The 14,095-nt window shown below is 48.0% G+C and overlaps 1 protein-coding gene across 2 annotated transcripts in view; it reads right to left on the bottom strand.

The window, feature by feature from the left end:
• Window positions 1-234: 234 nt before the first annotated feature.
• Window positions 235-14,095, bottom strand: part of TCEA3 (transcription elongation factor A3) — a 47,656-nt gene continuing 33,795 nt past the window's right edge. For both annotated transcript variants that reach the window (XM_054540323.2, XM_054540329.2), the window contains 3 exons: window positions 6,438-6,584; window positions 3,508-3,579; window positions 235-638 (listed from right to left, as the gene is read on the bottom strand). In XM_054540323.2, the coding sequence (XP_054396298.1) occupies window positions 630-638; window positions 3,508-3,579; window positions 6,438-6,584 (228 nt within the window). In that variant the 3' untranslated portion in view covers window positions 235-629. The remainder of the gene's footprint in view (window positions 639-3,507; window positions 3,580-6,437; window positions 6,585-14,095) is intronic.

The following is a 14,095-nucleotide window of genomic DNA, read 5'->3' as shown; positions in this document are numbered from 1 at the left end:
AATTACTTTTGTAGCAACCTAATACATAGTATGGAAGTAATATCTGCTGAAGCCAAATGGTGTAGCAACTGTTCTGCACGTGTGACTCTGAGGTGGGGGTGGGGTGAGGTTTGTGTTGATCTGGCATTTTTCAATTCGGAAAAGGCTGGGAGATCCAGATGGGAGAGAAGGAACTTAAAGCAAAGGTCTGCCAGCCCACTGTCAAAAGATATGACACCTCAGGACTAAGGCGCTGCAGTTTCTTTATTTTTTCTTTTTCTTTTATTTTTATAGAGATGGGGTCTTGCTATGTTGCCTGGGCTGGACTCAAACTTCTGGTGTCAAGCGATTGTCCCACCTCAGCCTCCCAGAGTTTGCAGATTACAGCCATGAGCCACCGTGCCCAGCCCTCTGCAGTTTCTAAAAGGTTCATCAATGCAGATTCTCAGCATCATTCTCCAATTAGGCTCCCCCATTAACCAATTGTTTCTAATGACCGATTATTAATTTGCAAGACAATTCTTCCTCCAACTCATACCACCCCACTCAGAGTTCAGTATTTTCCTTCATTTTAATTTTTATTGCTTCTCCAGTTCAGACAGTTCAGCGCTTCCTCTTCTTCTTCACCTTGTTCATGGCTAGCTGTTCCATCAGCAGAACTACAAAACCAGAAAGGCAACAAAATTTGAAAGGTTTCTCAGCATTCTCCAAGGAGGCTGTGGGGGAATATGAAAAAGAAGGTGGTGTCTGGAGCCACGCAGACCAGTCCAAAGCCCAGCTCTGCCATTATTAGCTGTGTGATCTTGAACAAATCACTCACCTGTAAAATGAGCTCATAATGCTTGTGAATGTGAGAATGATATCAGGTAATAAATGAATGGCAATTCGGTGCCAGGAATGTGCTGAGCTCTCAATTTATGGTCAAGAACATCACTGGGATGGCTACTAATCACTTGGTTAGACTTTCGGTCTCCCACATGGCAACGGAGACCAACTGAAAATGTGTTCAGAAGTCTGTAGTTGTTACCTCTAGTGGATCCTGTCCCTCCAACTAGTAAGAGTCAAGGAGGAGGAGCTGGATTTAAAGCATTCAGAATATCCTTTCTCTAACAGTAACAAAATCACAAGAGCTACATTTATTGAGCATCTATTCTGTGCTAGGCAGTATTAACATGTATTAACTCATTTCACCCTTACAATCACTCTGAGGTAGGCACTAATATCACTCCCAATTTTTTTTTTTTTGAGACGGAGTTTCACTTGTCACCCAAGCTGGAGTGCAATGGTGTGATCTTGGCTCACCGCAACCTCTGCCTCCCGAGTTCAAGCGATTCTCCTGCCTCAGCCTCCCGAGTAGCTGGGATTACAGGCATGTGTCACCACGCCTGGCTAATTTTGTATTTTTAGTGGAGACGGGGTTTCTCCATGTTGGTCAGGCTGGTCTCAAACTCCCGACCTCAGGTGATCCACCAGCCTCCCAAAGTGCTGGGATTACAGGCACGAGCCACTGCGCCTGGCCTATCACTCCTATTTTTACAGGTAAGGAAGCAGATCAGAGAGTATAAGTGACTTGCCCAAACTCCCATAATACTAGTAGATGACATACCCAAAATAGTAAGAATAGTGGTTTTATGTACCAGGCATGTCTGTGCTCAGGGCGTTTTTTGTATGGTTGTATAATTTGTTGACTGCACAAAAGAGCCTGGCCAAAGGGGCAAGGTGAGGCTGAAACGTAGCCCCTGCTCTGTTTGCTCTGTACCCTGGCATGAGGCTGTGTCGCCTGGAGGAAGGGACACCTTTTCCTAATTTGACAAAGATGCCATATGAGCTCTCAAAGTCTCTGTTAATGCTTTACGTGTGTTACCTTCTCTACTCCTCAAAACAGCTCTGTGGGCTAGATATGAATACCCTCATTTTATAGATGAGGAAATACAGGCTTAATGAGTTCAGGTCACTGAGTTAAGTCACTTGGTGAGGGATAAAGCTAGGATTTGAGCCTGATGCCAAAGCCCATGCTCTAAACCAGTAGGCCACTGTACTGGCCCCATCCCTAAGTGCTCAATAAGTGAAAAAAGGAAAAAATACATAATCATCTGGTTTTCACCTTAAAAAATATGGCAGTTCTAATGAGGCCCCAGTAAGGGCTACTGAGGTCCTTAGTAAGAAAAATAATTGGAGGCTGGGTGCGGTGGCTCACGCCTGTAATCCCAGCACTTTGGGAGGCTGAGGCGGGCGGATCACGAGGTCAGGAGATCAAGACCATCCTGGCTAACACGGTGAAACCCCGTCTCTACTAAAAATACAAAAAAATTAGCCGGGCCTGGTGGCCGGTGCCTGTAGTCCCAGCTACTCGGGAGGCTGAGGCAGGAGAATGGCGTGAACCCGGGGGATGGAGCTTGTAGTGAGTGGAGAACGCGCCGCTGCACTCCAGCCTGGGCGACAGAGCGAGACTCCATCTCAAAAAAAAAAAAAAAAAAAGTAGAAGAATTGATCAGGAAGTCGGAGCATCGGCTTTCAGTGCTCCAAACTGTGGCTTTATGCTTATGAACTATTTCTGTATTTCAATTTCCTTGTCTGAAAGTAAGAATAACATTATAAAGGAACAATTCTTGTAGTGGTTTGCAAAGTGTTTATGCATACGTGATAACCCTCATATCAAAATGATCCTCACATCACCAACCCTGGGAGAAAGGCATTATTATTACTCTTGCTCAACGAAGTGAGTAACATGCTCAGAGTGAGTAGGGCAGAATGGGACCTGAAACCAGGGATCCTGATTTGTCTTGTACTTCTTGCTAAGTATCTTAGAACTTTTGGAGCACCTGCAGCCTGCCTGGTGACCCAGACATCACATGGTGCTGGTGCAAGTCAGATAGCAGTTGGAAACTGACATTAGTCACGTGACCGCACTCTGTTCCTTCAGGAGACTTGGCAGGAAGGAGCACTCTGGGAGGAGTCTTTGCTTGGCTCCCATGCATGAAAACAAAACTTCTGCCTTTGCAGGAGCTGGGGCAGTCTGAGTTACAGACTTGGGTAATGTAAGACTTCCAGAGCTTCCTTAGGAGGGAAGGATGACCTGGTGGCATTTAGGGTCAACTCCTTTCTGACAGGGCTCAGCCTTCCTGTTTCCCATCCCTGGCTGTGGCCAGGTTCAAAGGAAATACCATCTGTGGAAGCACTTTCCAAAGAGGCGTGGTCCAAGTGCAGAATGTTTTTCCTCTCCTCTGTGGATCTCAGGAAGCCGATTCCATCTGTGCTCAAATGACAGACTTGCTCATCCTGTGATAAAATGTGGGCTGCTGCCCCCACCCCAGCTTGGTGCCCTTCTAAAATGAAAACATGCATGTGTGTTCTCTCCCCACCTCCCCAACAGCAATCCGCCACTATCTCTGGCTCTGCAGGCCTACTCTGTGCAGGCTGGCAAGCGCTGCCATGCACAAGACCCCTTCTGGGTTGTGGGTATACTACGCCTTATGCGGGCGAGATATGTGGATGACAGGGAAGAGGGAAATATATAAACATACAGACCTTCCAGCGATTGCCACATTCATTGCACAAGACAAAGGTAGTCATGGGCTCATCAGCACTGCGTGTCTGCACCTGAGAGAGAGAAGAACCACTCATGAAGTCACGCCCCTGTTTTAGGACCTGCCATGGCTCCCACTGTCTTTAGGAGTAGGTCCAAATCCCAGAGGTTGGCACTGAGATTCCCACCCCACGTCAGCAATTTCCTTATCACTGACAACTCCATAATATTAGTATTATGCTTTCCTCTCCTCTGGCAGGCAGTCCATCAGCTCACTCCCAGTATTTTACTGGTTTAACCTGGCCTTTTGCACTTTCGCTTTTTTTTTTTTTTTTTTTTGACACTGGAGTCTCGGTCTGTTGCCCAGACTGGAGTGCAGTGGTGCAATCTCGGCTCACTGCAACCTCTACCTCCTGGGTTCAAGCGATTCTCCTGCCTCAGCCTCCTGAATAGCTGGGATTACAGGCACCCGCCACCATGCCCGGCTAATTTGGACTTTCACTCTTGTTGGTCACTCTTGTTGATCTTTTGTAACAGATCTCTCTTCTCTTGCCTCAAGACTTATCTCCTACAGGAAGTATTCCCTGACTCACCCCTGAACACACCCTACTGGACAAGCTCACTGGAGTAAGCTGCAAGCAGGTTTAGTGGTCTAGTTCATCTTCCTTATTTTACTGGTGGAAGACCTGAGGCCCAGAGAGGAAAAGTCCTAAATATCATCAGGACTATTTAATGTTACGTTTTCTTATCCTCTTAGCCTCATCATTCAGGTGCAGGAACCGGGTATCCCACAGTAAAGCCCTGGCATTTCCAGATTTGACAGCTCCTGTTCTGGTTTTCTAAGGCTGTCCTTGGCTGGCCATGACATGTAGCAGGTCATTACTTTGCTGACAATCAGCTACGAATGATGTCAGCTGGGAATCTGTGGTGTGGGACGAGTTATGCCCGCCACCCTCCTTGAGTGAGCTCCAGCAGCCCAGCAGTCTGCCAGGCGGACAAAGCTTAGCACAGCCTGGTCACTGGAAAGCAGTGAAAAGCAGAGAGAAAACTTTGCTAGTGGGCAGTTTACTTCTAGAAAGAAGTGAGGCACAGGAAGCGCATCACTCCACATGGAAAGGTGCTTGGGAGAGAGCAGAAGCTTGCACAAATATCTCCGAATTCCAGAACTGGAATGCTCCAAGGGACTCCTCTGGAATGGCAAGGCTGACTGCATTTCTGCCCTGGCCACAGAATGCCGCAGGCAACGTGCTCTTGATAAATGATGTGTGCCGAACAGACAGAGAACTCTGAATCGAGTTCTAGAATGACTAGACACCAGTTAGAATCCAAGGATATTTGTGCTCTAAGGGCATACCATGTGCAACCCAGAAAGAGGAGGCCATTCTCTGGTTTTAAGAGAAGGGGCCTCCACAGCCTTCCCAAGTTCCCCATGCCAGGGCAATGGTCTTCAGCTTTAGGACTCAGAGCTAAAGCCGTTAGGCTTTATTGACCAAGTTAGCTGGATTGCAGGCAGAAAGGTCTGGATCTGGTTTATTACTATCTCTGACATTGGCCTCCTTTCTTGGGCAAGGCTAAAAAGCCCATCTGTGGCCTGTGTGGGCCTCAGTTTCCCTGGGTGTGTAATGAGGGAGCTGGGTTTCACATTGCCAAGTTCCCTTCCAACTGTCTATGACTCTTCAGCCGCCGTGAGTCTGATTCTTCTTATTGTCACATCAGGGCAGACAAGAACACACTGACCAAGCCTCGTAGACACATAGCGGGATGATTCTAAACTCAGGAGAACATTGTCTAGAAGCCACAGGTGCACCACATTAGTGTACCAAGGCTTACCCTTCTCTCTGCAGCCTGGAGAGTTTTTAAGGTTTTCTTTGTTTTGTTGAGGCAGGGTCTCATTCTGTCACCCAGGCTGGAATGCAGTGGTGCAATCATGGCTCACTGCAGCCTCAATTCACTGTCACCTCAACCTCCTGGGCTCCAGTGATTCTCCTGCCTCATAGCCACCCATTTCCCCTGCATCCAGTAGCTGGGACTACAGGCACACACCATCAAGCCTGGCTAAATTTTGTATTTTTAGTAGAGATGACGTTTCACCACGTTGCCCAGGCTGCTCTCAAACTCCTAGGCTCAAGCCATCTGCCTGCCTCGGCCTCCCAAAGTGCTGGGATTACAGGCGTGAGCCACTGAGCTGGCCCAGCCTAGAGAGGTTTTTTTGTTGTTGTTGTTTGTTTGGTTTGAGACAGAGTCTCTCTCTGTCGCCCAGGCTGGAGTACAGTGGTGCAATCTCGACTCACTGCAGCCTCCACCTCCCAGGTTCCAGTGATTCTCCTGCCTCAGCCTCCAGGGTAGCTGGGATTACAGGCACGTGCCACCATGCCTGGCTAATTTTTTTTTTTCTTTCAGATGGAGTCTCACTCTGTCGCCCAAGCTGGAGTGCAGTGGCGCGACCTTGGTTCACTGCAAGCTCCGCCTCCTGGGTTCACACCATTCTCCTGCCTCAGCCTCCACAGTAGCTGGGACTACAGGTGCCCGCCACCACGCCCGGCTAATTTTTTTGTATTTTTAGCACAGACAGGGTTTCACCGTGTTAGCCAGGGTGGTCTCAATCTCCTGACCTCGTGATCCGCTCGTCTTGGCCTCCCAAAGTGCTGGGATTATAGGCGTGAGCCACCGTGCCCGGCATTTTTGTATTTTTAGTAGAGATGGGGTTTCACCATGTTGGCCAGGCTGGTCTCAAACTCCTGGCTTCAGGTGATCCACTCACCTTGGTCTCCCAAAGTGCTGGGATTGCAGACGTGAGCCACCACACCCGGCAAAGCCTAGAGAGTTTTAACCCTTTCTCCCCTCTGGCTCTTCCCTAAGCTTCTCTCTGATTTTCCACCTCTATGCTCCTGTGGCCTCCTGCACCTCCGGCCCATCCCCTCACTGTCCATACCTGGTTATAGGTGCAGTTCTTCTTCTTGCATTTGCTGCACTGGAAGAGGTCAGTGGTAGTGCCGCCGGTCTTGGCCATCTGGTGCTCACGGATGGCCTCCTGGGTCATGGCATTCCTCAACTCCCTCAGTTCATCACTGGCCATTTCCTAGAGAAAAAAGAGTCTGCCCTTCAGGGCTGAGGAGTTGCAGGGGCCCTGCCCCGCACCCGGTTTCTAGAAAGTCTGAACAGAAGAGGAGGTAACATGATTTATTGACTGCAAGGAGCTGGAGGGAGGCCTGGATTCCAGGTCCTGCCCCAGTGGGAGAAAGCTGTCCCTGCAGAGTCCCCATGCCGCCCACGGCTGGAAGGTCATAAGGCATGTTCAGGTGAGCAGCAGGCAAACAGCCTCTGCCCAAGGACGGGCACTCCTGTGTACATTTCTTCAGATCTGGGGCTCATCCTGTCTGCCAGGACCTTGGCCTTGGCCTGAACCTTCCTGCTTGAGCTGACTTGATCACTGCCACCTGGTCTATGATGTTCCCCTTAGCCTTCCTCTATAGACTTGACCCAGTGCTCTTTTACACTGTGATCACTGCCCTGCTGTTCTGCTTAGTGGGAATCTTGGCGCAACTACCCATGACTTGCTGCTGCTACCCCCACCCTGAAGCTCCTGGGCTCACACAACTAACTGTTTATCTGATGAGCATGCACCCCAGATCATCTTTTTCTGAGAGTTTCTACAGAAGAGTCTCCAGTCTCCCACCAGCTCACAGGAGACACTCCAGGTCTGCATCACTCACACCTTTGCTTTCTCTGTCCATCTCCCTGGCCACTTGTCTCCCCTTAAGCCTCTGCCAGAGGACAGCAGAGAGGGAGCTCCAGTTAAGGGTTGGTGGAAGGGGAAGGAGGGTGACTGATGCGAATGTCAAAATGAGGATTTTAAACTTTCTTTTTTTTTTTTTTTTTTTCAAGATGGAGTCTCGCTCTGTCACCAGGCTGGAGTGCAGTGGTGCGATCTTGGCTCACTGCAACCTCCTCCCAGGTTCAAGCGATTCTCCTGCCTCAGCCTCCCGAGTAGCTGGGACTACAGGCTCATGCCACCATGCCCAGCTAATTTTTGTAGAGACAGGGTTTCACCATGTTAGCCAGGATGGTCTCGATCTCCTGACCTTGTGATCTGCCCGCCTCCTCCTTCCAAAGTGCTGGGATTACAGGTGTGAACCACCACGCCTGGCCTAAACATTTTAATTGTTGCTGTCTGTCCTGATTCCTTAAACCACGGAGAAGAAAGCTGGCATAAAGGTCAAAGCATTTTAGTGTGCTCACCTTTCATTATAACCACTTAGGCTTCTTGATAAAATGCAGATGGCTATGAATCTGAATTGCTAAGGGCAGGCCCAGGAATATGCATTTTAAAAGTTATTTATTTATTTGTTTATTTTTGGGACAGGGTCTTGCTGTCACCTAGGCTGGAGTGCAGTGGTGTGATCGTGACTCACGGCAGCCTCAACCTCCCCAGGCTCAAGCGATTCTCCCACCTCAGGCTCCCAAGTAGCTGGGACTACACCCAGCATGCACCACCAAACCTGGTTAATTTTTTTTTGTATATTTTTGTAGAGATAGGGTTTCCCCATGTTGCCTAGGCTGGTCTCCTGAGCTCAAGTGATCTGCCTACTTTGGACTTCTGAAGTGCCGGGATTACAGGTGTGAGCCACTGCGCCTGGCCAGAATATGCATTTTCACTAGTGTCCTCAAGTTATTCTGGTACGTATTAATGTTTAAGTCCTAGTGTGTTAAATTCAAAGGCTAGGCCCTAACCAATGGCAGGAGAATATAGAAAAACAAGTCAATGAAAGTCATTTACCCATATGAGTAAAAAGTAGCTGACTTTAATTTGGGGGGATTTTCCAGAGCATAAAGCATTTGCCCATTCAAAATTTATTGGATGTGGCCGGGCGCAGTGGCTTACGCCTGTAATCTCAGGACTTTGGGAGGCTGAGACAGGTGGATCACCTGAGGTCAGGAGTTCGAGACCAGCCAGGCCAACATGGTGAAACCCCATCTGTACTAAAAATACAAAAAATTAGCTGGGCATGGTGGTAGGCACCTGTAATCCCAGCTACTCGGAAGGCCAAAGCAGGACAATTGCTTGAACCTGGGAGGTGTAGGTTGCAGTGAGCTGAGACCGCACCATTGCACTCCCGCCTGGGCAACGAGAGCGAGACTCCGTCAAAAAAAAAAAAAAAAAAAAAAAAAAAAAAAGCCAGGCGTGGTGGTGCATGCCTGTAATCTCAGCTATTTAGGAGGCTGAGGCAGGAGAATTGCTTGAACCTGGGAGGTGGAGGGTGCAGTGAGCTGAGATCGCGTCACTGCACTCCAGCCTGGGTGACAGAGTGAGACTCCATCTCAAAAAATGAAATCAAAATCTACTGGATGCCAATTTACTGAATGCCTTTAACTGTATCAGTTTGCGGGTAAACCAGCTTTGGTTGTGGGGATACCTTGATTTGTAGCGTTTGTCAGCTTCCATGGGAAAAAATGCTATGGTCAATGGGACAAAATTCCATGGCCAATTTCAAGCTGCTAATGTGATATAACTGAACGCAGAGTTGGGAAGAGCTACACATCACCAGCTCCCTTGAGCTGGCAGGAGCTAGTTCAAGCATGCTACTGCCTCTGAGTCCAACAGATTCAGAAAAGAAGATCTGGTTCCTCCTCCCAATTAGTGCTAATCTGATCGGGTAACCAAGTATTTACACGGGATTGCAAGAGAGGGAAGGAAGTACTAAAGTGAAGGTATATAAGGTGCAGGGGAAAGCAACAGGGTATGGTGGTTAACTGTTTGGGGTCTGGTGGGTCATGAAGAAGCTAGTACTTTAACCAGTCTTGAAAGATAGGAGTTCCTGGGGTGGGTAGTGGCACATTCCAGACAAATAAAACAGCAGGGCCGGGCGCAGTGGCTCACACATGTAATCCCAGCACTTTGGGAAGCCGAGGTGGGCGGATCACCTGAGGTCAGGAGTTTGAGACCAACCTGGCCAAGATGGCGAAACTTCGTCTCTACTAAAAATAGAAAAATTAGCCAGGCATGGTTACATGGTTACATGGTTACAGGTGCATGCCTGTAGTCCCAACTACTTGGGAGGCTGAAGCAGGAGAATCTCTTGAACCTGGGAGGTGGAGGTTGCAGTGAGCTGAGATTGTGCCATTGCACTCCAGCCTGGGTGACAGCCAGACTCCATCTCAAAAGAAAAAACAAAAAAACAAAAAACAGCAGGCACAAAAGATCAGAGGACAAGAATGGCATGTTTGGGGAAAAGTATTTGGGGTAGCTTCAAGTCAAGTGTGGGAGATGTGGCTGGAGGTCAGATTGTGGAAGGAAGTTCTTGTGTGCCAGCTAGGAAATAGAGAACAGAAAGATCTATCCAGCCACACACCAATTCATTGACTTCTCTGCCCTGCCTCATTAGAATGAGGCAGCATCAGAGACACGGAGAATAAGTACAACATTGTAGAAAATAAGGTAGAAAATGAAGGAAATGAGAGTCAGAGACCACAATTCGATCCCTATTTGTTGAGCCCTGTGATGTACCAGACACTGTTGTCAGTGCTGGGTGGACTGTGAATGCCGGTTCTCAGGGGACTGAGAGGATGGTATGTCCACTCAGCAGCGCTCATGGGTATCTCAGAGCCTACTCCATTCTTTGCTATGTCTGGGTAGGGAAGAAAAGAGAAGAAGGAAGAATGAGGGAGTCAGGTAAACAAGGAAAGAGGCATAAAAAGGGAGCCAGGGAAGGGAGTGCTGAGAGAGACACCGTCCACATGGGTCCTGATGGGCGCTTCCCCACACAGCAGGCAGCCCAAGCCCAAGCTATGATTTTTCTTTTTTCTTTCTTTTTTTCTTTTTTTTTTTTTTTTTTTTTGAGATGGAGTCTCACTCTGTTGCCCAGGCTGGGAGTGCAGTGGCAGGATCTCAGCTCACTGCAACCTCTGCCTCCTGGGTTCAAGCAATTCTCCTGCCTCAGCCTCCCGAGTAGCTGGGACTACAGGTGTGCGCCACCACACCCAGCTAATTTTTGTATTTTTAGTAGAGACAGGGTTTTGCCATCTTGAACTCCTGAGCTCAGGAGTTCTGCCCACCTCGGCCTCCCAAAGTGCTGGGATTACAGGCATGAGCCACATCACCTGGCCTGTTGAAATGCTAACCCCAAGGCAATGGTTATTAGGGGGTCTTTGGGAGGTGATTAGCTCTCAAGGGCAGAGCTCTGAGTGCAGGGGATTAGTGCCCCTCTAATAGGGGCCTGAGAAAGACCCCTCCACCACGTGAGGTTACAGTGAGAAGATGGCTGTCTATAAGGAAGCAGGCCCTCACTAGACACTGAATCTGCTGCTGCCCTGATGTTGGACTGTCCAATCTCTAGAAATGTGAGAACTAGGCCAGGTGTGGTGGTTCACGCCTGTAATCCCATTACTTTGGGAGGCTGAGGCGGGTGGATTACCTGAGGTCAAGAGTTTGAGACCAGCCTGGCCAACATGGTGAAATCCCATCTCTACTAAAACTACAAAAATTAGCCGGGCATGGTGGCACACCTCTGTCATCCCAGCTACTCGGGAGGCTGAGGCAGGAGAATCACTTGAACCTGGGAGGTGGAGGCTGCAGTGAGCCCAGATTGTGCCACTACACTCCAGCCTGGGCAAAAGAGCGGACTCCATCTCAAAAAAACAAGCAAACAAAAAAAAGAAATGTGAGGAATAAATGCCTGTTGTTGATAAACCACCCAGGCGATGTTCGTTATAGCAGTCTGAACTGACGAAAGACATACTGTAAAGCCAAGTTGCAATTTATAACTCCAGGCATATGTTGCTATTTACCCAAAAAGATCAGATATTTTAAATTAGGCAGAAAGATAACCCTGGTCTACCTGTGCCAAGTTCCCCATTTCATCCTAAAGCCAAGGCTCTTTGCTGTTTGTTTTGGGTGTTTGAGGAAAGCAGTGAACCCTCTCCTCAGAAGAATGTACATACACACACTACATAACACAGACACACACTTCCACATGCCTTACATACACAAACCACACATGCCCCACATACGCTAATCACACACCACACACATACTTCACATGACACATCATACACACATACTCCACACATCATACACACACACTCCACACATCATACACAGTGCACACACTCCACACATCATACACACAACACACACTCCACAGATCACACACACCACACACACTCCACACATTGTACACAAAACACACTCCACACATCATACACAAAACACACTCCACACATCATACACACCACACACACTCCACACATCATACACACACACACACTCCACCATACAAACACACACACTCCACACATCATACACAAAACACACTCCACACATCATACACACACACTCCACACATCATACACACACACTCCACACATCATAGATACCACACACACGCCACACATCATACACACATACACACACTCCACACATCATACACACACACACTCCACACATCATACACACACACACTCCACACATTATACACACCATACACACATTCCACACATTATACACACCATACACACATTCCACACATCATACACACCACACATACTCCACATATCATACACACACACTCCACACATCATACACACACACATACTCCACACATCATACACACACACTCCACACATCATACACACACACTCCACACATCATACACAATACACACATACTCCACACATCATACACACTGCACACACACTCCACACATCATACACACCACCACACACACTCCACACATCATACACACGCACTCCACACATCATACACACCACACACACTCCACACATCATACACACCACACACACTCCACACATCATACACACACTCCATACATCATACACACATACACACACTCCACACATCACACACTCCATACATCATACACACTCCACACATCACACACTCCACACATCATACACAAAACACACACACTCCACACATCATACACACATACACACACTCCACACATCATACACAACACAAACACTTCACACATCAGATACACACACTCCACACATCATACACAAAACACACACACTCCACACATCATACACACATACACACACTCCACACATCATACACAACACAAACACTCCACACATCAGATACACACACTCCACACATCATACACACACACTCCACACATCATACACAATACACGCATACTCCACACATCATACACAGTGCACACACACTCCACACATCATACACACATACACACACTCCACACATCATACACACACTCCATACGGTATACACACCACACATACTCCACACATCACACACACACACTCCACAAATCATACACACACTCTCCACACATCATACACACACACTCCACACATCAAACACAATACACACATACTCCACACATCATACACAGTGCACACGCACTCCACACATCATACACACCGCACACACTCCACACATCATGCACACACACTCCACACATACACACACACACTCCACACATCATACACACACATGCACTCCACACATCATACACACATACACACACTCCACACATCATGCACATACTCCATACGTCATACACACACACTCCACACATCATACACACACACTCCACACATCATACACAATACTCACACACTCCACACATCACACGCAATACACACACACTCCACACATCATACACACCACACACACTCCACACATCATACACACCACACACACTCCACACATCAGACACACACACTCCACACATCATACACACACACTCCACACATCATACACACACATTCCACACATCATACACACCACACACACTCCACACATCAGACACACACACTCCACACACCATACACACACACTCCACGCATCATACACACCACACACACTCCGCACATCACACACACACACTCCACACATCATACACACCACACACACTCCACACATCACACACACACACTCCACACATCATACATACCACACACGTATACTAAACACCAAACACACCTCACACATCATACACACCACACACACACCCACTCCACACATACACAGCCCCCACACTCCACACATTATATATACCAGTGGTCCCCAACCTTTTTGGCACCAGGGACTGGTTTCCTGGAAGACAGTTTTTCCACAGATGGGGTGGGAGATGGTTTCAGGATGATTCAAGTACATTACATTTATTATGCACTTTATTTCTATTATTATTACACTGTGATATATATAATGAAATAATTATCCAACTCACCATAATGTAGAATTAGTGGGAGCCCTGAGATCCCTTGTTTTCCTGCAACTAGATGGTTCCCACTTGGGGTGCTGGGAGACAGTGACAGATCATCAGGCATTAGATTCTCATAAGGAGCGTGCAACCTGGATTCCTCACATGCACAGTTCACAATAGGGTTCGCGCTCCTGTGAGAATCTAATGCCGCCACTGATCTGACAGGAGGCGGAGCTCAGGCGGTAATGCTAGTAATGGGGAAAGGCTGTAAATACAGATGAAGCTTTGCTCACTCGCCCACTGCTCACCTCCTGTTGTGTGTCCTGGTTCCCAACAGGTACCAGCTGGTGGCCCGAGGGTTAGGGATCCCTAATATATACCATACACACATGCTCCA

This window comes from Pongo abelii, chromosome 1 (genome assembly GCF_028885655.2).
Source record: "Pongo abelii isolate AG06213 chromosome 1, NHGRI_mPonAbe1-v2.0_pri, whole genome shotgun sequence".
Taxonomy (NCBI): domain Eukaryota; kingdom Metazoa; phylum Chordata; class Mammalia; order Primates; family Hominidae; genus Pongo; species Pongo abelii.
Note: the sequence above shows the minus strand (reverse complement) of the source record. Positions and strands in the feature narration are given on the sequence as shown.